Source organism: Lissotriton helveticus, chromosome 6, assembly GCF_964261635.1.
Source record: "Lissotriton helveticus chromosome 6, aLisHel1.1, whole genome shotgun sequence".
Taxonomy (NCBI): domain Eukaryota; kingdom Metazoa; phylum Chordata; class Amphibia; order Caudata; family Salamandridae; genus Lissotriton; species Lissotriton helveticus.
In genome coordinates this window covers 1641031545-1641058761 of record NC_136067.1, presented here as the reverse complement: position 1 = coordinate 1641058761, position 27217 = coordinate 1641031545, and the positions used below count along the sequence as shown (strand labels likewise).

Sequence of the window (27217 nt, the reverse complement as noted above, 5' to 3'; positions counted from 1 at the left end):
ATATTCTCTAATATTTGGGAGGGACAGCCCTCCTTGTGTAGATGATACATACAAAGTGCTCAGTGCAAGTCTGGGAGATTTTTTTGCGCATAGGAAAGAAGAAATCAGAGCTTCTACTTTTTTAAAATATACAGGAAAGCTTTTGGCCTGGCAATCTAAAGAAAAGCAGGTCCGCAATAGAATAGATCAGTGTTGGACAGGCCACATGAAGGGCCGCTCTCCCCCGGCCCAACCAGGCCCGAACCAACCACGCAAGTACCACACACCACCATTGCACGTCCACCGTCCCCGCAGGGACCCCTACACTCGAACCTGTTGACCGCGTAGGCCGACCCACTACCGGCCTGCGCGCCCATCCTGGGCGCCATCTTGGACACTCCACCACGAGGCCGCCGGGCCCCCCGATCGACCTCAACCCTGGGCCTGGCCAGGCCTCAGACATTCCGGCACCAACATCCACCCAGGAGGTGAGCGGGCTACTTGGTCAGTCAATGGGAGCAAGAGGTGTCGATGGCTCTCCCCCGCCAAGTACCGCTCGCCCATCGCCTCCCCGGGCGCTGGCTCCACCCCCCTGCTGGGTGTCTGAACCCCCTCATCCCGGACCTCCCGACCTCCAAGTGCGAGGGTCCGGACATCAAAGCACACCAGCCCTATAACTGGGGCAGCTCCAGAGCAGGACGGCAGTTGTATCTTGGAGTCGAGAGACGCAAAGAAGAACTCATCCTTGACGGACTACTGGCGCTGCCGTAGCTCTGTCTTGTGCACCTTCGTCTTGCCTGCTGGCGCTGCCGCGGCTTTGGGAACCACCCTATCCTTCATCGTCGTCGGGACCTGCTGGCGTGGCCGCGGACCGTTGTAACCACCACCTTCATCGGGACCTGCTGGCTCTGCCGCGGACCGTCGTCTTCCTTCATCCATCACGGGACCTGCTGGCTCCGCCGCGGCCCGTTCATCTACACCCCCGAGCTCGAGGATTGAGAGCTATTTCCATCTCTTTGGTAACAAGACTGTCCCACTACCCTTTTCCCAAACAGAGACCAGAATAGAGGGGACCCCTGAGTCCAGACCTCCTTGTACCATCCTACCGTACTTAAAGAATTCCCTATAAAGTATCGTTGAACTTTATCCTTGTGTGGTGTCCGTCTGTGGGGGGGAAGTTACTTGTCTGTACGATTCGCTGGAGACGGCTCTCCCCGGAGACCTCTCCCCTTATCCTCGGCCGACCCTCCCGGTCCGTCTAACATTGGTGGCCAGCGACGGGATCCGAATCACCGCATAAACCGTACAGAGAGTAGCTCACCCCACGGCGAATCACGATGTCAACTAAAGACAGCGGATCAACGGAGAAATTCCAGATGGAGAAATTGGACGAGTACAGCCATCGTGAACTTAAACAGTTCTGTATCGAATTAGGTATCGCTACCACCGGACTAAATACCAAAGATGACTTTAAGCAGGCCCTGGAATCTTGGGCAGAAAACGGGGCTGCCGGAACCCCCGATCAAGACATCGCAGCACAAACCCCCATGGCCCCTGAAGAACGAAGAACGGGTCTCTCGCCAGACGAGATCCAGGAACGAGAAAGAACCCGACTACACGAGCTGGAAATGGCCCGGCTCAAAATGGACGTTGAACTAAAGTTGGCCGAACAGAAAATCAACTTAGAGCACCTGCGTCTCCGGGAAGAAAGAGAGGAGAAACAGAGACAAAGGGAGCTCGAGGAAAAGAAACTGGCATATGAACATGAGCGGAAATTAGCTGAAATCGACCTACGCAAACAGAATAAAGGAGCAGGGGTGCCCGAGCAACCCCACACTCCAGGGGCAACAGAGAAGAAGGTACACATCCCCAAGGATGTCGTTCGAGAATACTTCCGAGAGGACGACATCCAGCAATGGTTTAAGGCCTATGAAATCGCTATGACTGCACACCGGATCGATAGGAGCGATTGGGGGGCCGGTCTGTGGGGGAGATTCCTCAATGAGGGCCGCGACGCCCTGCTGCAACTCCCGGACCACCAGATGACCTCCTATGACCATATGAAAGCTGCACTCCTCACCCGCTATGGCCTCACACCCGAGATGTACCGTCAGAGGTTCCGAGACTGCACCCGCATCCCAGGTACAACTTGGGTGGACTATGTCAATTACTTTAGCCGAGCCTTCGAGGGCTGGATCAAAGGAAGCAAGGTCACAACCTACGAACAACTGTTCAATCTTATGGTATGGGAGCATCTGTCGAACAATTGCTTCATTGAACTTCGCCAGCACCTCCTCGACAGCAAGTTAGCGGATCCCCGGCAGCTCGCAGCCGAAGCAGACCGGTGGGAGATCACCAGAGTAAGTCGAAATGGGTCCTCCGAACAGAACCGGAACAACAATGGTCAACACCGTCCCCGAGGAGGTGGAGGCCAAGGACGCGGAAGAAGCAACGCTCCGGTCACCCCCACTACCAGCCCCACCCCCCCGGCCAACCGGGGCAGCACCCCAGCGCGACCGGGACATCGAGCCAATGTTACCTGCCATCGATGCCAACGAGTCGGACACTATGCAAACGACCCAAACTGCCCCCAGTACCAGAGCCCAAGACCCCGCCAAGTAGCCGCTGCTGCTCTGGGGGAGGAACAGATCTCAGAGGAACAAGAAGAATATGAACAGGAACACCAAGAATGGGAGCCAGCCGCCATGGCTCTCGCCTGCCTAGGGGGGAGAGACATGGTCCCGCGGGTCCCCCTACCCGCTAATACCCAGAAGTACAGCCAATGGGTGGGCATCAATGGACGCCGGGCTGAAGCCCTTCGTGACACTGGGGCCAGTGTAACAGCCGTCCGCTGTCACCTGGTGACCCCCGAACAATACTTACCAAACATTCTCTGCCCTGTACGTTCAGCCGATAACTCAGAAAGTCTGTGTCGGATGGCCTGCGTCCCCTTCGAATGGGGAGGGGTCTCCGGCATGTTGAAGGTGACGGTCCGAGATGATGCCCCCGTAGACTGCCTCCTGGGTAATGACCTGGAAAGCTCTCCTTGGGCAGCAGTCGAACGAAAAGAACACCTGGGGATGCTGGGCGTCCCGGACTGGGCGTGCGTCACCACCCGGTCCATGACCGCCCGTGCCAACACCCGCCCAGAGGAACTCGAATGGCCGGCGCCACCGCCTCCGGTCGCCCCCGCCGAAACCACCGACTGTGACGTCCCCCCCGAACCAGCTCAACCTCCAGACCTCGCTAACCTCGACCAGTGGCCTCAAGAGGGGGGGCCCACGCAAGAACAATTTCGCCAAGAACAAAAGACCTGTCCCTCCCTCGAGGGACTCCGCCAGCAAGCACTGGCCCAAAGCGCAGGGGATACCTCCGGAACTCACTGGGTCTACTGGGACAATGATCTGCTGTACAGTGAGCAAAGAATCGCGGAGCTGGGGGCCAGCCGAGTCCTAGTGGTACCCCTCCGTTTTAGAGACTTTCTGCTAAACCTGGCCCACGATGTCCCCCTGGCAGGACACTTGGGTCAAGACAAAACCTATAGCCGCCTGGTGACCCACTTCTTCTGGCCCAAAATGAGGGACAATGTACACCAGCATTGCCGATCTTGCCCCACGTGCCAAGCCAGTGGGAAGAGCGGCCGCAAACTGAAAGCCCCCCTGCAACCTTTTCCCGTGGTCACCACCCCGTTCGAGAGGGTCGGAATCGATATCGTAGGGCCCCTGGACCCGCGCACAAAGCAAGGCCATCGATTCATCCTGGTGCTAGTGGACCACGCCACCCGCTACCCGGAGGCTGTTCCCCTGCGGACTGTGACAGCCCCGGTAGTCGGCCGGGCTCTGATGGGGATCTTCTCCCGGGTAGGCTTCCCCCGGGAGGTCGTCAGTGACAGAGGCACGAACTTTATTTCGAAATATATGAAATCTCTCTGGCAACAGTGCGGGGTTACCTACCGGTTCACGACCCCCTATCACCCTCAAGGAAACGGCCTCGTTGAGCGGTTCAACCGCACGCTCAAAGGGATGATCGGGGGGTTGGAAGAGCCCCTCCGTCGCCAGTGGGATGTGCTGCTGCCGTGCCTCCTCTTCGCATATCGAGAGGTTCCCCAGAAGTCCCTGGGCTTCAGCCCATTTGAACTGCTATATGGACACCCCGTGCGCGGGCCGCTCAGCCTAGTTAAGGAAGGCTGGGAGATGCCCCCGCTAAAGAACCCACCAGATGTTTTCCGCTACCTCCTAACACTCCGCAACCAGACCCGGCGATTCCGAGAACTAGCAAAAGCCAACCTAGAGGCCAGTCAAGAGGACATGAAAAGATGGTATGACCGGAATGCCTCCTCCATCGAATTTGAACCTGGGCAACAGGTATGGGTGATGTCCCCCACCGAACCTTGCGCCCTACAAGACAAGTGGACAGGGCCCTTCAAAGTGGTCGAGCGCAAGGGTCCGGCTACCTATCTCATCGACTTGGAATCTTCCCGGAACCCCCTCCGGGTCCTCCACGCTAACAGACTGAAACCGCACTTTGTACGGACAGAACTCAGCCTCCTGATGGCCACAGACAATGGGGCTGAAGAGGACTCCGAGCCCCTCCCGGACCTCCTACGAACGCGGGAGAAAGACGGTTCCGTAGAGGGGGTCCGACTCTCAGAGGCCCTCACCCGAGAGCAACACCAGGAGTGCCAAGTTCTCCTGTCACAATTCGCCAGCCTGTTCTCCCTCACCCCAGGTGTCACTTCCTGGTGTACGCACGATGTGGACACGGGGGACAGCCCCCCTATCCGCCACCGGGCCTACCGCGTGCCAGATCGGGTACGGGCCTGCATCCAGGAGGAAGTAGCCAAAATGCTCACGCTCGGGGTCATCGAGCCCTCAGACAGCCCCTGGGCCAGCCCGGTAGTACTGGTCCCCAAAGCAGCCGCCCCCGGCACCACACCAGAACTCCGGTTCTGCGTCGACTACCGGGGCTTGAATGCGGTCACCAGGACAGACGCACATCCCATCCCCCGGGCAGATGAACTAATCGACCGCATGGGAGCTGCCCGCTACCTCAGTATCTTCGACCTGACGGCGGGCTACTGGCAAATCGGCCTCACACCCCGGGCACAAGAACGTTCTGCCTTTTCCACTCCCGATGGCCATTACCATTTCACAGTCATGCCCTTCGGCATGAAGAATGCCCCAGCAACCTTCCAACGGCTCGTCAATCAGGTCCTGGCGGGGCTCGAAGGATTCAGCGCCGCCTACCTAGACGACATCGCTGTATACAGCAACCAGTGGTCCGAGCACCTCCACCACCTCCGAGCAGTGCTGCACGCCCTTCAGCAAGCTGGCCTCACGATCAAGGCCAGCAAATGTCAAATTGGGCAAGGGTCTGTAACCTACCTCGGGCACCAGGTGGGAAGCGGCCTGGTGGCCCCTCTGCAGCTAAAAATTGCCGCCATCCAGTCCTGGCAGCCCCCCATTACCCAGACCGAGGTACGAGCCTTCCTGGGCCTCACGGGCTATTACCGAAGGTTCGTGAAAGACTATGGTACTATCGTGAGGCCCCTCACAGAGCTCACGTCAAAAAGTCAGCCCCAGAAAGTCAACTGGACCCCAGAGTGTCAAGCTGCATTTGAACAATTGAAAGCCGCCATGTGCTCCGCCCCTGTGCTCCAGGCCCCCGACTACAGCCGGGAGTTCATCGTCCAGACGGATGCCTCTGACCATGGCATTGGGGCAGTCCTGTCTCAAGTGAACACCGAAGGCCGTGATCAGCCGGTGGCCTTCATCAGCCGGCGACTCCTACCACGGGAACAACGCTGGAGCACCATAGAGAGGGAGGCCTTCGCGGTGGTATGGGCCCTCAAGAAGCTCCGGCCCTACCTTTTTGGCACACCCTTCCGGGTACAGACCGACCACCGACCCCTGCAGTGGCTGATGCAGATGCGGGGGGAAAACCCGAAGTTACTACGCTGGTCCATCTCCCTACAAGGGATGGACTTCACAGTTGAACATCGGCCTGGGCCAGATCACGCCAACGCAGATGGCCTGTCCCGGTTCTTCCGCCTCGACGAGAAGAGTCCCCAAGAGAATGGGTAACTCTCCCCGCCTTCAGCTGGGGGGGACGCATGTTGGACAGGCCACATGAAGGGCCGCTCTCCCCCGGCCCAACCAGGCCCGAACCAACCACGCAAGTACCACACACCACCATTGCACGTCCACCGTCCCCGCAGGGACCCCTACACTCGAACCTGTTGACCGCGTAGGCCGACCCACTACCGGCCTGCGCGCCCATCCTGGGCGCCATCTTGGACACTCCACCACGAGGCCGCCGGGCCCCCCGATCGACCTCAACCCTGGGCCTGGCCAGGCCTCAGACATTCCGGCACCAACATCCACCCAGGAGGTGAGCGGGCTACTTGGTCAGTCAATGGGAGCAAGAGGTGTCGATGGCTCTCCCCCGCCAAGTACCGCTCGCCCATCGCCTCCCCGGGCGCTGGCTCCACCCCCCTGCTGGGTGTCTGAACCCCCTCATCCCGGACCTCCCGACCTCCAAGTGCGAGGGTCCGGACATCAAAGCACACCAGCCCTATAACTGGGGCAGCTCCAGAGCAGGACGGCAGTTGTATCTTGGAGTCGAGAGACGCAAAGAAGAACTCATCCTTGACGGACTACTGGCGCTGCCGTAGCTCTGTCTTGTGCACCTTCGTCTTGCCTGCTGGCGCTGCCGCGGCTTTGGGAACCACCCTATCCTTCATCGTCGTCGGGACCTGCTGGCGTGGCCGCGGACCGTTGTAACCACCACCTTCATCGGGACCTGCTGGCTCTGCCGCGGACCGTCGTCTTCCTTCATCCATCACGGGACCTGCTGGCTCCGCCGCGGCCCGTTCATCTACACCCCCGAGCTCGAGGATTGAGAGCTATTTCCATCTCTTTGGTAACAAGACTGTCCCGCTACCCTTTTCCCAAACAGAGACCAGAATAGAGGGGACCCCTGAGTCCAGACCTCCTTGTACCATCCTACCGTACTTAAAGAATTCCCTATAAAGTATCGTTGAACTTTATCCTTGTGTGGTGTCCGTCTGTGGGGGGGAAGTTACTTGTCTGTACGATTCGCTGGAGACGGCTCTCCCCGGAGACCTCTCCCCTTATCCTCGGCCGACCCTCCCGGTCCGTCTAACAATCAGCTATTAGACCTCACCACTAAAATACAAGTTAAGACCACCACCTCTATTGGTGAACTGTTTTTAAAACACTATGAGGGAATTTATCAAGCATCAGAGGGGGCTACATCTGACTCTATCTTGAAATTTCTAGAGCAACTTGAAATACCTAAATTAGACCCTGAGGGTAATAATTATCTTACTCAAGATTTCACATTATTGGAATTAGAGGAAGTGATAGAGTCTTTCCCCAACGGTAAGGCCAACGGTGAGGATGGCCTTCCCATTGAATTTTTTTAAAGATTTGTGGGAACATTACGCAAAGAACTTCTGAAATTAGTTAATAACTTACTCCAAGGAGGTCCCCCACCGGATTCCTTCCATACAGCGGTGGTGGTCAGTATTTTAAAAAAAGGAAAGGACAAGGAAAATATAAATTCATACCGCCCGATTAGCCTTCTGAATACAGATTATAAAATTTTTACAAAACGTTTAGCAAACCGATTAAATAAAATAGTAGGATCCCTGGTAGCTCAAGATCAGTGCGGTTTTATTGCAGGCAGACACCTCCATTCCAACACTACATTTTTATTAGAGGCACTAGATTATTTTAGAACTAATAAGGTGAAGGCTTAAATTTGGTTTTTAGATGCGGAGAAAGCCTTCGATCTAGTCTCTTGGGATTGCCTGTTTGCAATTTTACGTAGTTTTAATTTCCCGAATGTTTTTATTTCTCTCATACGACAACTGTATATGAATTCTAGGGCACAAATTATCATTAATAATACAAATATTGGGTCCTGTAAAGTCACTAGAGGCATGCGACAGGGATGTCCCCTGTCGCCAATTTTATTTGCATTATTTATTGAACCTCTCGCGATCGCCATTAGGAATATCAAAGCTGACACAGCCCCAATATTAGGAATGACAAATATAAAACTGTATGCAGATGATATTGCCCTTTTTATAGACTCTAAACCCTCTAGTCAACGGAGGATTTTAAAAATCTTCTCTGATTTTCAAAAGCTAGGGGGCTATAAAATTAATGTAAACAAAACGGAAATTATTCTGGTTTACTGCACTATAGACACTGTAGCTCCAGAATTCAGGCGGATATATAACATGGATCCAAAAAGATATCTTGGAATATTTGTATCGGACAGCCTAGATGACCTTTTTGTACTTAATTTTTTACCTTTATTAAAAAAGGTGGGCTCACTCTTAGACCGTTGGAATTTGTTACCCCTGTCTATTATAGGGCGGGCATCGTTAATTCGGATGTCGGTATTACCCCTTTTTAATTTCCTTTTTAGTGCAATTCCCTGCGCAATCCAGGCCTCTTATTTTAAAAAAGTAGAAGCTCTGATTTCTTCTTTCCTATGGGCAGCTTGTGTTTTTGATAACACACCAAATGTTGCCAGAGAAAAACCGTTGAACTGTCCCTTTATTGTTTATTCGCCATCTAAACTAGCTCATGTTTTCTGGGGGCGCAACAGCAACTCCCGCGCCACTAGTTCCAGCGCCCGCCACTGTATGCTTAGAGCGCCCTAATAGAGTCATGGTGGCGCTATACAAGAAGCACATTAAATAAACCGTCTTCGGGGCTGTATGACCTAGGGAATGCGGGAATGTCGGGGCTCACTCCCTGTTACACCGGGAGTGCGCCCTGTTTCCCTTTTGATTTTTTTCCGGTGTGATTCTAGTATATCTTGCTGGTACCGGAGTATTCGGTCACAGTACTGGGTCTCCAGGGAACACTGCAGATGTGCAGGGGTGCCCTGGGGCGGTCTGAAATGAGGCTCCAGAGGATACGACTCTTGCATTTAGACACACAAGCAGGGAGGAGGGGCAGAAGGCCAGCTGCTGGAGCCTCCCACCCCCGCCATCACAAAGGCCTCCTTGTACTACCAGCTTCAGAGGCCCGTCGGGTCACCCCTCCCATGCCCTGCACACAGACGCTCTGTACAACGCCATCCCTGGAGATGCAGTGCTCGCAGCGCCCCCGCCCCTCCCTGCAGTGCCTGCTCCAGTGTGCCCTCTGCTCACAGCGACCTGCTCACCCCTCCCCGCAGTTTGCGCTCCAGGAGGATCTGGGCTGAGAGCCGCATGCGCCCCTCCCTGCTGTGCTCACTCCAGACGGCCATGTGCTCTCGGCGGGCTGAACCCCTCCCTACAGCGCTAGCTCCAGGGAGTGCTCTGCTCCCGCGGCCTAACCCGCAGCACCGACCACCGGAGGTGCTGGGCTGAAGCCGCCCTGTCCCTCCAGGGGGTGCTGTGCGCACGCATCCTCCTACCCCCTCCGCCCCCCCACACTCTGTCGGCCACAGAGGGGAGTGTGCTGTAAGCGCTCTTCCCCCACCTTGCAGTACCGGCCACAAATGGTGATGTGCTGAAAGGGGCCAAAGCCTCCATGACCATGTGCACTCTACGACCAAAGCCCGCCTTATTGCACCGGCCACCATCGGCGTAATACTAAATGATGCCCACTTACAGATTGTAGTGAGCCCCCCCCCGTATCTCACAAATATGCTCCGGCCTTGAGCTGAATGCCGTCGAGGTTTGCCCCCAAGCCCTCCACCCCCCCGCCTGTAGGGGCCTGCTTTGCCCCCATGCCAGAAACAAGGGGTGCATGAACCCGCCCTGCAGCTTCATTTTAGTACTGGCCACTAGAGGAGCTGTTGAAGCGTCCTACTCCCTCTGTACTGCCCCCCCACCCCCCTCGACGCAGCACTGGCTCCATGAGGTGCAGTGTGGAAAAGTCTCCCGCCTCCCCCACCCCGCCTAGTACAGGCTCCGCAGGTGTTGTGTTGAAAGCACTCTGATCGCTCCATATTTTACCGGCCACATGGGGTGCTGTGTTGGAAGCCGGCTGCACTCCCCTGGTAGCACGGTTCTGGGGGGGGGGGGGCTTGTGCTGACACAGCCTACCCCCTTCCTCCTTGATCGACCGCGGGAAGTGCTGTGCTGAGCTGACGGCGGCCTAGCCATCTACACAGCATCATACTCCATGAAGGGAGGTGGTGAACGCGTCCTGCTGCTTTTCGCCAGTACTGGTTCTAGGGCATGTTGTGTTCACACAGCCCACCCCTATCTATTTTACCGGCTCCACGATGCATTGTGGGCACCTAGTCTCCCCCATGTTGTACGTGCCACTGGGTTGGTTGTACTGAAATCGCCAGGGGACACGGAGAAGAGGCGCTGACAGGGAGAGCTGCGCCGTGAAATGGATAAAAAAAAAAAAAGAAGCTCGAGAGAGGTGCGCGCGCGCGCCACTGCCAGCATATGTCTTCAATGGCCGCGATAATTGAAGATATATGGCCTTTGGTGCACGTAACAGACACCAATAGGCCATGGGCAGAGCTACGCGACCGCCCATGGCCTATTGCGTGTTCTGTTTTTATAAATACACGCACTCAAAGGCCAATGAAAATGGACCTAGGAAACAACACGCACGAGCTGCGTGGAATTTCTAGGTCCATTTTCTAAACCCCGAGAAAAGGACTCTCGTTGTGCGACACTGCATGCGCAGTGTACGCTAGGCCCGAGACCTAAAAAAGAGGAAAACCTATTGAACTAGATTTTGACAGTCAAAACATTACCTTTACAGCCACCGTTAAGTGACTTAGCTACAATTTTAACTATTCTCTCCCATCAACAAAGCTGAGTAATAATCCCTGGGACAACTTGGTGAATATCACATTACAAGAGCTCTGTAGTGATAATGTCAAATCTAAATGAACTCAATTAAAGACTTCCAACCAAAAGAAGAACCCAAACCCTTCAGCATTTCCATAAAACATGACTTAAGGTATCCATTTCATTCAATCTTGGCATGCAGAGATTAGATGTCAACAAACAAAAGTTTCCCTATCACTTTGAATCCGACAACATCTTTATTATCACTTTCTACTGTAGATACTGGAGAATGTAAATTCAACTTCCAAGGTGAGTGGCTTTCACAAATTCTAGATTAAGATCAAAAGAATTCAGCAACAGTAGTATTCTGGGTGAATACAAACTATTTTAATGAAGGACATAAACCTAGCTGTCGTGGCAACCAATCTACATTTTAACACAGAAATTCTCATCGAAACAGTGCGTTCAATTATTAATACCTCTGTATCTTCATGAAATGTAAATTATATTTAAGGGTGCAATGTCTATGTTAGACGTAATGCAAATTTGAGGCGGGTGACCTTTAGGTTTAGAATAAGAGCAATACAGCGGTTTAGTTGAAGGATTACATTAATTCCCTCCGGTTACCTTAAATCTCTTGAATCATTCCCAATATCTTCCTTCTGTTTTTTTTTTTATGAAAAGCTTTCTGTATTTCTAATGAACTTTTTATTTATTTATTTACTTGTGTTTTCAGCTAACTGAAATACAAATAGCCCCCTGTTGATCAAATATTTATCGATATGCCCTTGGTTTATTTATTCTTAATTCTGCTGAAGGAATGGAGGCAGGGTGAAATGCGCTATCTGAATCAAAATGGCGGGACAGTCATGTAAGATAAATGTTGCAGGGGAAGGAAGAGACAACTGTACGTGCCACAAGGTAGGAGCTGAGACTAGTTACTATGGCACCCATGCAAGTACAAATGGCTGTTGCATCATGCGTCACAATGGACACAAACATGGGCAGCCCTGTGGTGATGTGAATGGGGCATAAAGAGGAAGGGCAATTGTGAAGCCAACAGAGTATGTAGAGGTACATGGAAGCTGCAGCACAACTTAACACAAAGCTGAGTTTAAGGATAAGGAAGCACGTTGGGGTATGGTGCAGGCAGAGAAAGGAAGTTGTTTGAGAGCGCAAGGAAAACAAGCATTGAAAATGCAATAGGTCTCGCAATAGAAGAGTTTGACATTTTTCGTTTTGCAAATGGATGAGTGGTGTTGCGTGGATGAGTGGCGTTGCGTGGATGAGTGGCGTGTGTGAGTGGCGTTGCGTGTGTGAGTGGCGTTGTGTGAGTGGCGTTGCGTGTGTGAGTGGCGTTGCGTGTGTGAGTGGCGTTGCGTGTGTGAGTGGCGTTGCGTGTGTGAGTGGCGTTGCGTGGATGAGTGGGGTTGGAATGCAATAGGCCTCGCATTAGAAAAGTTGTAGTTATTGGTCTTGTAAATGACATAATTTATTTCTTTTTTCGTTGTTAAAATTGCTAAATTGATGGCTTTGTCATTTACAATGCCAATAGTTATAACTTTTGCAAATGTGACACCTATAGCATTTGGAATGCAACATGTTTTGTATTTACGTTACTTATATGGCAGCTCTGGTCGTTATGCTACATCCCTAGATAGTTTTATCTTTCGCAAATGTGACACCTATTGTAACACAATATGTGTTGTGAGGGTGAGTGAGGGTGAGGGAGGGTGAGGGTGAGTGGTTGAGGGTGGGTGAGGGTGAGTGAGGGTGAGGGGTTGAGGGTAAGTGAGGGTGAGGGTGAGTGAGGATGAGGCTGAGGGGTTGAGGGTGAGTGAGGGTGAGTGAGAGTGAGGGTGAGTGAGGGGTTGAGGGTGAAGTGTTGAGGGTGAGTGAGGGTGAGGGTGAGGGGTTGAGGGTGAGTGAGGGTGAGGGGTTGAGAGTGAGTGAGGGTGAGGCGTTGAGGGTGAGTGAGGGTGAGGGTGAGTGAGGGTGAGTGAGGGTGAGTGAGGGTGAGTGAGGGTGAGGGTGAGTGAGGGTGAGTGAGTGTGAGGGTGAGTGAGGGTGAGTGAGGGTGAGTGAGGGTGAGGGGTTGAGGGTGAGTGAGGGTGAGGGATTGAGAGTGGGTGAGGCGTTGAGGGTGGGTGAGGGGTTGAGGGTGAAAGGGTGAAGGTGAGGGTGAGTGAGGGTGAGGGGTTGAGGGTGAGTGAGGGTGAGGGTGAGGGTGATTGAGGGTGAGGTGTTGAGGGTGAGTGAGGGTGAGGGTGAGTGAGTGTGAGGGGTTGAGGGTGAGTGAGGGTGAGGGTGAGTGAGGGGTTGAGGGTAAGTGAGGGTGAGGGTGAGTGAGGATGAGGCTGAGGGGTTGAGGGTGAGAGGGTGAGTGAGAGTGAGGGTGAGTGAGGGGTTGAGGGTGAAGTGTTGAGGGTGAGTGAGGGTGAGAAAGTCGTGTTCTGCTGGACCGTCCATGCACCCAAGGAAACGTAGTGAACAAGACAGAGCTATGCAAAATAAATATATTGGGCAGGCTGGTGGCCTGAGAAGCGTCCGTGAAGCAGGGGTCGGGGAACCGAACACTTTGATGTAGCTCACGGCCTCGGCCGTGAGAAAACAAGTAATTTAAACCATCTGTGACGACTGGTCACGTGCTCCAACTGAGGAAGATTATTTAATGAAAAGGGACTTTGTTACAGCACAAGAACATGATGCCAACTAGGAAGCTCAGGAAAGCATTGTAAAGCTCCAAATGAAACGTTGCAATAGTTCATCGGACGATAGCGCTGCGGCATCGGCTACAAAGGAGGCGCGGTTTACGATGTCTCACCGAACAAAGATAAATTTGGAAAAAAAGTAAAAACAATTCGAAGGGTGTTGGCAAATTGACACGCATCATTCTCAATCCTAATTGAACGCCTTCTTTTATTCCAAGGAAACGTAGTGAACAAGACAGAGCTATGCAAAATAAATATATTGGGCAGGCTGGTGGCCTGAGAAGCGTCCGTGAAGCAGGGGTCGGGGAGCCGAACCCTTTGATGTAGCTCACGGCCTCGGCCGTGAGAAAACAAGTAATTTAAACCATCTGTGACGACTGGTCACGTGCTCCAACTGAGGAAGATTATTTAATGAAAAGGGACTTTGTTACAGCACAAGAACATGATGCCAACTAGGAAGCTCAGGAAAGCATTGTAAAGCTCCAAATGAAACGTTGCAATAGTTGATCGGACGATAGCGCTGCGGCATCGGCTACAAAGGAGGCGCGGTTTACGATGTCTCACCGAACAAAGATAAATTTGGAAAAAAAGTAAAAACAATTCGAAGGGTGTTGGCAAATTGACACGCATCATTCTCAATCCTAATTGAACGCCTTCTTTTATTCCAAGTAATCTCAGCAAATACGTTGTGGGACACGAAACCATGTGTTTAAGAAGCCACAGTAATTATCTGCTCTTTCTTAATAACCCTTTCATTTTCACAAGATTAAGGTTTCGCTGGATGTTACTGGTTCTGTGCCGCAGAGCTGGCGGTGCGGGGGGGAGGGGGGGTCAGCTGTCGGAAAAAGGGCACGGAGCTTAAGACGAGTAGAGGACGAGTGCCAGAAAAACAAGGCGGGCAGGGGAGGGGGCGGAGCGGGGAGAGCGGCATGTGGGTGTTAAGAAGCCGGGCCTTTGAAGTGAAGCTAAGCTTCACTTCAAAAGGTGTCGGAGGAATGCGGGAGAGAGGAACAGATGGCGATTGCGGCTGTGCACGCGCTTTTAAGCTCAATGCACATGCGCATTGAGCTTAAAAGTCACGGGCACTGCAAGGAATCGCCACGATTCCTTGCTTCTTAGTTAAAAGTTGTTTAAGCCGCAATAGGCTCGCAAGCTCGATGCGCATGCGCATCGACAGGCGAGACCTAAAAAAACAGTGGAGGCAAAAATAAAGATTAAAAATGCATTGCTAAGGGGGTGGTAGAGAGGTAGAACATGTTTGGGAGGAAAAAGAAAATAAAAATAAAATAAGGGAAAGGGCAAAAGAAGAAAAAAATCTCCTGAGGATTAGATGGCAAGGAAAGATCAAAACAGTGTAAACGGAAGGTAGTAACTAAGGAATGCCCTGGCTGGGAAGAGTGCTTGTCTGTTGCCAGTAAAAGCAATAAAAAAGGAGGTTACCAATGTGGCTCCTCCATATATACTCGTAGTGACATTATAATGTTTTGGTTGCTCAACATCTCTCTATTGCTGATGTGGGGGAGAAATAAAGGGATTTTGCTTATTGCACTGCCTCTTTCCCCCAATATGAAATTTTGTTTAACATTTTGAATTTAAAGGAAACAAGTAATGTACTACTCACACATTCGCGATGTTAGTTGCTATCCAATATTTTCCAATGAAGCACCTCATTGTTGGTCTAGTGCGCCCACCAACGTATAATAATTTTTGGTGGAGGAACCTACTTTTGTTAGGTTTCTTTCTCATTAAAATAAAACAGACTATCAGCAATGACCCAAACACCTCATTACCTAACCAACCATTCAAGAAGGCTACTTTTCTGTGGCATAATTCAGTATGAGAGTTACCGAATATGTGATACCTTTAAATGAGAAAACGAAAACCATAAATCCAGAATTGTGGTGTTGTGTTCTATCCCAAGGCGTCTAATTCATTAGTGAAAGAGATACACTTATGTATTTGCTTACTCTGTCAAACATAGGATGTCAATGTTCCTATGCTACAATTGCAAAGAGGAGTCAAGGGATCCCCTTGTCGGCTATCGCTTTTCAGATCAAAACCATCACAGATGATGTGCTGACTTTAGCACTAGCTTCTAAGACATGGTAGTGTAGTGCAAAATATGAGGTTATTACTGAAACAAATTTCCTTATTGTGTAATAAGTCAATCCTTTGCGTTCTCAAACATACTTTATTCTTGAAAAATATAGTTTATCAGTCATAAAGGCTGAATCCCACTGGCTGTATGGGCTGAGGTGATAGTAATAAGAAAGGTAGCTTTCAAGGATGTTGTTGGAGAGAACGTTTATGCACTTGTTGAAACGGGGAGCTCTTCAAGTCTGATAGGACAAAATATAATTTCCATCATAGTGGTGATCTCTTGAATGAGATACAGACAGTCATTTCAGAGATCCTTAATCACAGGAATAGTCCAAAAGAAAAAAAGGACTGGCCTTTTGCTGAAGGCCGTTATGGCAGATATAACACTTTCATGAAAGATGACTGCCAGCTAGATTTGGCTAAAAAGAGAAGATATGGCTGTACTGACTATTCGATATATCTCCTAGGATCCACAAACTTCTAAAGGCAACAGGTGAACAACTTTTTTTCACACAAAGAACTTGGGCCAGATGTACGACACGTTTTTGCATGTGCAAACAGATATGTGACCCGTTTGCACATGCAAAAACCCTACAGGGCCAGTTACAAACGCTATTTAGCGAGTCGCAATTTAATTGTGACTCTGAGCCCTATGTATGACTGTTTTGCGACTGCAAACAGTCACAATTTACCACCTACTTCAAGTAGGTGGTAATGCAGTCGCAAATGGGAAGGGGTCCCAATGGGGCCATTGCCTGCCCTTAAAACATTAAACAATTTTTTTTTTAAATGCTTCCCGTTTTCCTTTAAGGAGCAGTCCCAGACATGGTGGTCTCAGCAGGCCACCATCCCTGGGGGGTGGCAGCCTTTCTCAGTGGGGTCGCAAAATGCGAGTCCCTCATGAATATTGATGAGCCTCGCATTTTGGGACCCCATTGGGAATTGCTAACAGTTTCTCTGACACTGTTGTACATTTGGAATTGCGACTCGCAAATTGCGACTCGCTATTTTTTCGCAATTTGCGAGTCACAATTCCAAATGGTCGTACACCTGGCCAATAGGGTAATGTGATGGAAGGATGCTCATACCCTCAAGTATGTGTGTGCAGTCAATGGTAGTTCAAAGATGTCATTTTGGAGGTAGCGAGGGGCCAAATCTACAAGGTCAATGAATGCCATTCTGGTGGAGGAACCTTGGAGCTTGACAATTTCATATGCGGTCTAATGGAGAGACTCAAGATGCAGGAACCACCACAGAAGTGGGCAATTTGGAGCAATAAGAATTGATGACCTTGCTGCTTCTGCTTGTTGAGAACCTTTGTGATCAGTGTCTTGGAAGGGAAAGCATTTTGACATATTCTTGACAAACTGATCAAAATGACATGCACCATTTATTAATCTTAATAGAATCTGTATACAGATTCTGGAGGTATTCAATGAAACCTTTGAAAATAACACTTACAAAAATAACACGTCCTTGGAACCTTTACTTCGTAGGTAAGTATATATTTACTTTTTAAAATGTATGTGAACCATTACACATGTGCATGTGTGTGTGTGTGTGTGTGTGTGTGTGTGTATATATATATATATATATATATATATATAACATATATATATATATATCATATATATGTAGATAAAATATATACATTTTTAAAATTAATGTACATTGTTTAATTTGAATAAACAATGGCAGCTAGGGGGCCTGTTGCCTCTCATTTTGTACAGTAATGTGTAGTAATTGAGAGTTAATTTAAAATAAATTGAAATTATTTTACAATCATCTCCTATGTAATTTATGTTTAATATTCTATACATAATGTTACTTTTTTTTTTTTGAAAATCAGTTTTATTGTTTTCTTTACAAACTTTGGCATATGATTCAAGTTGGACATAATCACATTTTACAGTTAGCATACACTTCCATGGCAACAAACCACGTTTAATGTCTTTACATATTCGTCTGATTACAATCAATTCACCAGACAGTCCATTTAGGTTTGTCCTGACACTTATATTATTGCTCCCCCTCTCTTAATGTTACTTTTAAAGCAATATAATTGTGTTTATTATATTAATTTTGAGTAATTCTATTTGCTTAATTAAATAGAAGTCATTTTTATTGTTTGGGTGGGTAATGTTTTTAGTACCCTTTAATAGGGTAGCAAGTGCTTATTAGGGCTCAGAGATAAGTGTAGGTAAGGGGTAGCAAGGATTTTGAGGTCTCAGGGATGGGTGGTGTTAAGGGCTAGAATGGGATTCGAAGGGCTTGGGATGGGTAGGATCAACGGGTAGCAAGGGGATTTTAGGGTATATGAATGGGTAGCCTTAAGAGGTAGCATGGGTTTTCAGGGATGTGTAGTGTAAAATTAAATTTAAATAATTTCATTATATAACGTGAATTTTATTTCCAACAACAGTAAATTTATTGGTTTTAAATTATGATAGTGATTGCTACAATTATTTTGTCCATCTGTTCAAAATACAAAAAAGAATGCATTGCTTTTCAAAGTAACATTGCACAGAATTCATTTCAACAGCAACCTCTATAAATTTGAAAGGTGAGCAATTAACTGGTGATAAAAAAAAAACTGATGCTATTTCAAAGAAGAATTAATCGAATTAACAAGGTACAACCATTGTGGACATTTCTCGTTGGTTGCGTTTGTGAACAACTTGTCTACAAAGAGTTCCATTTTCAAAAGATAAAGTTCACAAGGTAGCTGTTTAATATCCTTTTGTATACTTCTGGGAACGATCAAGTAATGACATAGTGTCTTTGTGTACATTGTTTTGTTTTCATAATTGTGCTCATATGCACGTCTTCAACATTATGTGGAGATTCCTGTCTGTTAGCTACTGAATCAAGTATGTATTAGAGCAAGATAGGTCTTGCTCCCCATACTTTTGCCCATTCCTTCTCTATATTTCTCTGATCTCTACTAGAGGGCTCTATATCTAATTAGAACATTGGAATGTTGAGTGCTCCATTGAAGGCAATGGAGCAGCTCCGGGCTTAAAATGGCTGGTAGAGGCCTGGAGCTCCAACATTCTAATGTATGTCTTCATGCTTCTCCCTTTTTAGGTCTTGGGTTAGACAGCGTATGCGCTGTCTCGAAGAGACATGTTACATTCCCTTACCTGCCAACTCACACAGTGCCAGAGTGTGTCACACAATGTTGGCTCCCTTCACACGGTCACATGGCGAAGAGCCGAAATCACACGGTAGCAGGGGAAACAAAGCTCAGTTTCTGGAAACAGGCCTGTAAATCTTGTTCTTCTCTCGCTGCATTTGCTGTGCATTCAAAGACTGATGTCAAATGTCAAATGGATCCATCAGCCTGTCTTTGGAAATAGCCACAGTGATCACGCTCAGCTCTACAGTGATAACATGTATCTTACATGAATCACCATACCTGAGGCCCGCTCCATTCATTCTGTGATCGGACTTCAGTTTTTCATTATTTTACTGAGGTCAGCCTTAACGCTCAGCTTGACAGGGTTACAATGTGTCTTCCATGAGACATCATACGCTCCTTTTATTTTATTTTATGATCGGAGTATAGTTTTTCATTACTAAGCTGATGTCTGTCTTCACACTCGGCTTTACAGAGTTAGAATGTGTCTTTAATCTTACCCGTGGCCCACTCTGAATATTTTGTAATGGATTGTCTTTTTCACTAGTATACCAATGTCAGTCACCCTGCTCGGCATACTTCAATTCTACATTGTCAAGACCACCTCCTACTGGCCGCCATCTTAGTATGAGGACCCTGAGCGTTGACCAACGCGCATGCTGACGCTACAGTTGGTGGCAGCATCCCGTATATCTAACGGGACTCCTATGACGCACTTCATTATCTCTGAGCACAGCAAAGAGGTAGTGCAGTTGATTCACTCAGCTCCAAAAAATAATTAGTAAGATTTTTTGTTCACATCAATGTATTGAGTCATTCATTTAGGTCTGTTTCTGCTGCTTTAATATATTTACATTAACATTTGGTGAGTGACTGTCATGTCTGTTTAAGTAGCGGGCAAGCTAATCAGGTTTCCCCTTTTAACCACAAAATCAAGCGAACCATAGTTTTCAGGTTTCTGGGTTTTTAACTCTTTTGGACTTTTGTGAGTGCAGTTGATTTGCTCCACCCCTTGGGTTATACCGTGTTAGATCCAATCTGATTTAATCAGTATATGTGTTTTGAGGTTTCTTTGAGAAACTTGTTGTTTCAATGCACATTCTATATGCATGTTTTATCTAGTGAGATTATGTAGGGCCTTATTACGAGTTTGGCGGTCCTCCTGCAGCACAGCCAATGCTGCGCTGGTAGGAGGCCCACCAAGTCTGTGGTGCACCCGCTGGATTATCAGACTATTCCAGGTTGGGCGGGCGGTGCTGCGGGGGTCTCACAGCAGCTGTGTTAGGCTCCTAGGAGAGGCTTAACAGCAGACCGTGCCTGCAGCATGTTACGACACAGTGTGGCATGCACTATGTTGTGTATGCCATACTGTGCAGGACCAGGGGCCCAACTCCAAAGGGGCACAACATGTGCCACCCGCATGCACCCCTAGGTCAAAAAGCGGCAGGGGGCATTGTTTAGGCCCCCATAGTTGCATCTCTGCCACCCTTTTCATGATGGGCTCACCGCCATTAAATGGGTAGTGGAAAGCAACTCGGAATTTGCTCGGCAGTGCAGCAGCTGCACCAAGAGCATATTCCTGCCCCTGATCCTGGATCCCAGCGGATGCGTCAGTCTGACTGCCACACTCGTAATACTGAGGGCAGACCCACAGGGGTGGCCGTGGTTGGACAGCCGCCAGGAGTGCGGTGGTCTTAGGGCCGCCACACTCATAATAAGGCCCTTAAACTATCGGCTGATGATGGATTGTCATGCCCTTGTAATTGCCTAGGACATGTTTAAGTGAACCATAGTTTCCTAACTTCTGGGTTTTAACCCCCTTTTAGGTTCCGGCTAGACAGCACAAGCGCTGTCTCTAAGAGACTATTGTAGTTGGTGTAATGTGATGCAGCTAACCACAAGGCTGGTAAAATGTATGTGAAGTGTGAGGACTGTTTTAGCAAATACTAAAAGCCCTTGTATTTACCTTCTCCCCACCTGCCGTCCACCCACTCCTGTGTTGTGTTGCATGCCCTGCCCCTGTGCTGTCTTGCTTTCCCCACACTTGCTGCCAGAGAAAAAAGTGCTATGACACGTCAATGCTGGCCACGTCATAGCACTTTTTCAAGGACTTTCAGCCATGCTGAACAACAGCCGTGCTACTATACAACATGGCTAAAAGACAATGACAATGCCAAATACGCTCATTGCCAAGACCTATTGACTTTGCCAATGCTTGTTAATTTAGAACATTCTACATTTAATGGGAGGAATGTTCTAATAGCCTTTTAGCTCTTCTGCCTCTGGAAATACTGGTTGTTACAGACGTTCTCCCTCGTTAAAGGCCCACCCATATAACTCTGGTTCAGGCCCTTTAACAACTGGTATAGCCCTCGGCAGCAGGCTAACAGGATATAATGCATGTTTACATCAGGGTATTTTGTATCCAAAATGTTAGCAAGTTTCTACAGGAGTGCATACTGGTTTACTACACTATCAACTAATTAGCTTTTATGGTCTTGGAGAAAGTAAAGGAACTCTCCAACCCCAGCTCCAACACCAATGACATCCCTCCTTCGCAAGACCTGTGCGACTCGCTGGCCACCTTCTTCCACCGCAAGATCGCCGACATCCACAACAGCTTCAACGGCACGACTACCCCGAAAACCACCGCCCCCATGACCACCACCTGTAGCAACTGCCTGCTCTCCTGGACCAGCATCAACGACAAGGACACCAGCGAGATCATTAACACCATCCACTCCGGAACACCGTTAGACCCATGTCCTCACCACATCTTCAACAAAGCATGCACAGCCATCACACCCCATCTCCGGAGAGGAATCAGCATCTCCTCCGAGACAGCAACCTTCCGGAAAGCTGGAAGCACGCCGAGTTCAAAGCCTGATTCAAGACACACAAGGCGGACCCCAAGGACCTCAAGAACTTCCGACCCATCTCCCTGCTCTTGTTTACTGGCGAAGGTCACCGAGAAAATCGTCAACAAACAACTGACCCGCTACCTCCAGGAGAACAGCATCCTGGACCCGTCCCAGTCCGGGTTCCGCAGCAACCACAGCACCGAAACCGCCGTCATTGCCGCCACCGATGACATCAGGACCCTGCTTGACAACGGAGAAACAGCGGCCCTCATCCTCCTGGACAGCCGCCTTCGACACGGTCTGCCACCGCACACTACGAACACGCCTACACGACGCCGGGATCCAAGAGAAGGCCCTTCCTCTCCAGCAGAACTCAGGGCGTCCGCCTTCCCCCCTGCCACTCCAATGCCACCGAGTTCATCTGCGGCATACCCCAGGGCTCTTCCCTCAGCCCAACGCTGTTCAACATCTACATGGTGCCCCTCGCCCACGTCACCCGACAGCACAACCTCAACATCATCTCCTACGCCGACAACACCCAGCTGATCCTCTCCCTCACTAAAGACCCTCACACCGCCAAAAGCAACCTCCACGAAGGAATGAAGGCCATCGCCGAATGGATGAGGAACAGCCGACTGAAGCTGAACTCGGACAAGATGGAGGTCCTCATCCTCGGCTCCACCCCTTCAGCCTGGGATGACTCCTGGTGGCCAACAACACTAGGAACAGCCCCGACACCCACCGACCACGCATACAATCTAGGGGTCATCCTCAACTCCACTCTCTCCATGGCTAAGCAGGTCAACGCCGTCTCCTCATCCTGCTTTAACACCCTCCAAATGCTCTGCAGGATCTTCAAGTGGATCCCCACCGAAACGAGAAGAACAGTCACTCAGGCCCTCGTCACTTGCAGGCTGGACTACGGAAACGACCTCTACGCAGATACGTCGGCCAAGCTCCTGAGGCGACTGCAGCGCATCCAGAACACCTCAGCACGTCTGATCCTCGACATCCCCCGCTGCAGCCACATCACACCCCACCTGAGAGACCTGCACTGGCTCCCTGACAACAAGAGGATAACCTTCAAGCTCCTCATCCACGCACACAAAGCTCTCCTCAACACCGGCCCAGCATACCTCAACAGACTACTCAGCTTTTACACCCCCACCCACCAGCTCCGCTGGCTTCACCTTCGCCACAGTCCCCAGCATCTGAAGAACGACCGCCGGCGGCAGATCTTTCTCCCACCTCGCCGCCAAGACCTGGAACACCCTCCCCACCAACCTACGGCAGACCCAAGACCTACTGGGATTCAGAAGACTCTCAGACCTGGCTCTTCGACCAGTAGCAGCAAACCCCCTCCCACCCACCATCCCCCCCAGCACTAGTGCACTTTAGAAGTGCCCTGATTGATTGATTGATTGATTGATTAATTGACTGAATGTTCTATATTCTTATATTGAACTTTGTGGTTGCGGGGATTTAGGAAAAGAACACCTCTTTCAGAACACTGCACATTATTATACAAACAGAGTCTTTAATTATGATCTGGAATCAGCACAGGCAAACTACTTTGCAATTAACTTAAATAAGAAGTACAATAAATTATTCTAGAGACATTGGAGAGATTTATTTCCAAAATCTCATTGGCTTCTTTAAAAAGTACTCTCTTTGTACTGTCTACTTCCTGGTAAGGACACTAGAGACTACATTTCTATGGATTAATCTCTTTGCACAGAAATTAAAGATCTGTCACTGCATTAGTTTTTACTTCTTTTACTCAGACTGCCAATTTAGGATTGTCAAATGTTATTGAGAAGCCTGGGCCAAAATATAATGTGGGCCACCTTGAGGCTTCTTCGGTTATGGCCAGGTATGACAAGTAGCACCTGTTTCAAATATTTCAAAAACATTACTTCAAGAAAAGCGAAATCATGGTGTCTGGTACAATTTATGGTTTTGTCACACAAGCTGTCTGATCATTAATGAAGATGGAAGGCTTGCTTGCAACTAAATCCATAAATTAAAGTTGCTGAAGGAGAACGGGGCCCTGGAAAGTGATTGGCCTGGGCGGGGCATAAAGCCCATTCTGGCATCCACACCAACCCTACTGTCCCCCCTTCTTTAGATGCCCGGTACTAACATGAGCTTCCCAGACCGCCTGCTGAGTGTGGGGAGCTTAATCCTTTGCACCACTAAACACTGAACTTGAAGTACAATGTTTTTGTCTCATCTGTATATATTTCAGCTCTGACCACACAATTATATCTGAACTACACAAGAGATACTCAAGATTTTCTGGGGATAGCAAATTGAGTTTAAGAGAATTTAAGAAAGACTGGGTGTGTAAAATAGCATACCTGAAAAATCCAGTGCACATACTCCTCTTTGATGTTGCCCTTTCAGAAGCGATAAACATTTTAGTGTCTGCGTATCCCACACATGAATGGCAGCATCTCGTCCGATCTAAAACAGATTAATTGAATGATTAATGTTTATACAGGCGTTATAAGTACTCGCAGATAGTAAACAACTTATAACAATAACATGACTTTCCTAAACTAGAGGCATTTTCGAAAAGCAGCAGATACAACACTAACAAATGGTAAGATCCATAAAAGGGCAAACACACTTAATGTAGAAATGTATGTGCAACTTGATGGCTAAAGGCGTGCACCTTGAGAGGCTCACAGCTATTTCAGTTAGGTAACAATAATATCTTTCAATATAGTGCCTCTAAACTTTTGTGCTAAAACTACATATAAGCATCCAAATGTTTTTATTATAAAATAACCGGGCCTTCCTAAGGTTTTTTTCTGCATGAATATAGAGTAGTGCTATGCTCCAATGGTCTGACATCACGTAATCCTCCTTATATTTGTAGACCATTATATCTGTAGACCGTTTTTTTAACCACAGTTAAGTGAATGCAAAACCTTGGGCAGTCCGTCCATTTTTTGCTGTTTTCGCATCCATCACATTATAAACAAGCACTAACAAAGCCAATCGCTCTCTCCCATAAAACCTAATGGCGAGAGCTTGTTGTTTTTCCATAAACATCTGACGCACAGTGTGTTGGGCAATCTGTAATGATTTGTCTTACACCAAAAGAAAACTCATTCAAAGATGGTCACCATGCATGTGCTGCATTTTCTTTACTCTATCTTTTATTTACCATTTCAAGATGGTGGTTGGCCATCTTGAAAGAGTTAATAAAAAAAAGAAAAGAAAGTATACACAGAATATTGCATTGGGGGAAATGAGCAACCTGGTAGCAGTGCACTGTTATCAAGTCATCGCAAAACGAAGAAGAATACGTTTATTAATGAAAAAATGCAAGACAGGGCAGAGAGTGAGGAAAGCCATTTGTTCCCATGGTGTCCAAAGGGAAAATGAGAAAATGGTATTCTACATCCGTACTGGAAGGATACGAGCCAGCCAATCAAAATTATAGTAAATAATTATGCTTCATGGGAGGAGGAACAACAAGAATAGGAAGGAAAGCTATAAAGTCATGAGCCGGTACCTGAGATAAACAAGAAAGCCATCCAATCATGAGCAAGGGGCTTACCTAAAGCACCCTACATATATAGGGATCAGATTGTTTACATGGCCGAAAGAAGATTTAACAAATGTAATCTGTATCGGCCCAGAACTAGTGGATCAAAGTAAATTCTGGCTAAATTCTTTTTTTTGCATACAAGAGACTAAATGCCAGTTCTTCTGTAAAATCTGACGTACCTTGGCATGCTCGGTATTGCAAGTTGTTATAAATCTGCGTGGTGCATCTTCCTTTACTTTTTCCTTTAACAAAGAATGAGAGGGATTGTAAAAGGCCTCTTATCTGTTCTGTACCCTGGCTTTCCTTGAAGCTGCTTCTGTTATAGGTTGTGAGTAACTTCTCTGCAAGAAGCGATTCCTCATCTCTGTTTCCACTTTGTTATAGTCCTGATCAGTACTGCAAGCCAATCTAGCTAAAAAGAAATCACCAAAAGCTATACTCTTGTAACAGAGGGGCGGGCTGGGACCTTCCAGCATGGAGAATAGTATTCCTCACTGTAGGTTTTCTAAAAATAGTAATTTCCAATTTCTCCACCCCACTCTAATGAGAACATCGAAAAATGCAATGGATGTCCTACTTGTTTTCCCGGTGAATCTTAAGTTGAGAGCATTATCATTTATTTCTGACATGAATAGATTTGCCTCTGTTTCAGTACCCTGTCACGAAACAAACAGGTCGTCGATGAACCTCAACCACGTTATAATGTTTCCTGACCAGTGTTCCATTTTAGGCCCTCTGAGCACCTGCTCCTCCCCCCAGCCCAAATGCAAATTTACATAGCTGGGGGCAAAGCAGGTGCCCATAGCTGTGCCTTGTTGTTGTTGAAATAGCTTGTTGTCAAATAAAAAGAAACGCATTGGGCATTACTTGGCAACTCCCTTTCAACTTTTGAATAAAATCTATTATTATCCTGGCTTGTAAGTGCAGCTCATTTTTGTTACGAATAGTAACAGGGATTGAAATATATATATAAGCTCTGGGCTTGGCACACTGCTGCCTTGCCCCCGTGGACATTACACCTGACTGTGGTGGTTGTGCAGTCAGGGGACGTGAGGAGCGTCGGTGTTGCAGAGGGCAGTGCGGGTCATTGGGAGAGAGCCGCCTGAAGGATCCCCAGTTTCCGCAACCTTGCGGCCAACTTTGCCGAACTGATGCATGTTGGGACTTGCAGTTTGCTCCACCGTTTCACAGCTGCAACAGGTGACACTGATCCCCGCCTACGGGGTGGAGCTTATTTTGAACTGGGTTTAACTGGGGCAGCGACCTTTTGGCAGCATTTGTACTCACCCCCCGTCACATGCTGGGCGCTGAAGAGGCCACACGGCCGAAATGCATACGCCCGCCTACCTGCCTCATATCTGCAATAAAGGAAGCTTCACATTGTTCCCCTACTGAGGCCTCTGCCTTTTCCTTTGAGGAGGGTTTTCTTGGACATAACTTACACTGCGAGCCAGCAGCGTGCTTTCTGAGGCCCCTGCACACAAGCTGGCCTGGCTATCGTTGGCGCTGATTCTGCCTCGGTAGAATCTTTCTTTGTTCCGTGGTAGCGGAAGAGCCAGGCCCACCATCCCATGCAGGAAGAAGAGAAGCGGTGCCGGAGTCACTGTACTCCGCTCTGGGCTTGGCACACTGCTGCCTTGCCCCCGTGGACATTACACCTGACTGTGGTGGTTGTGCAGTCAGGGGACGTGAGGAGCTTCGGTGTTGCAGAGGGCAGTGCGGGTCATTGGGAGAGAGCCGCCTGAAGGATCCCCAGTTTCCGCAACCTTGCGGCCAACTTTGCCGAACTGATGCATGTTGGGACTTGCAGTTTGCTCCACCGTTTCACAGCTGCAGCAGGTGACACTGATCCCCGCCTACGGGGTGGAGCTTATTTTGAACTGGGTTTAACTGGGGCAGCGACCTTTTGGCAGCATTTGTACTCACCCCCCATCACATGCTGGGCGCTGAAGAGGCCACACGGCCGAAATGCATACGCCCGCCTACCTGCCTCATATCTGCAATAAAGGAAGCTTCACATTGTTCCCCTACTGAGGCCTCTGCCTTTTCCTTTGAGGAGGGTTTTCTTGGACATATATATAT

The 27217-nt window shown here is 48.9% G+C and overlaps 1 protein-coding gene across 1 annotated transcript in view; it reads right to left on the bottom strand.

The window, feature by feature from the left end:
- The window catches only part of EML6 (EMAP like 6), a 928771-nt gene that overhangs the window by 347514 nt on the left and 554040 nt on the right, over positions 1-27217 (bottom strand). The window contains exon 15 of the mRNA XM_078649484.1: positions 23934-24039. Within this exon, the coding sequence (XP_078505610.1) occupies positions 23934-24039 (106 nt within the window). The remainder of the gene's footprint in view (positions 1-23933; positions 24040-27217) is intronic.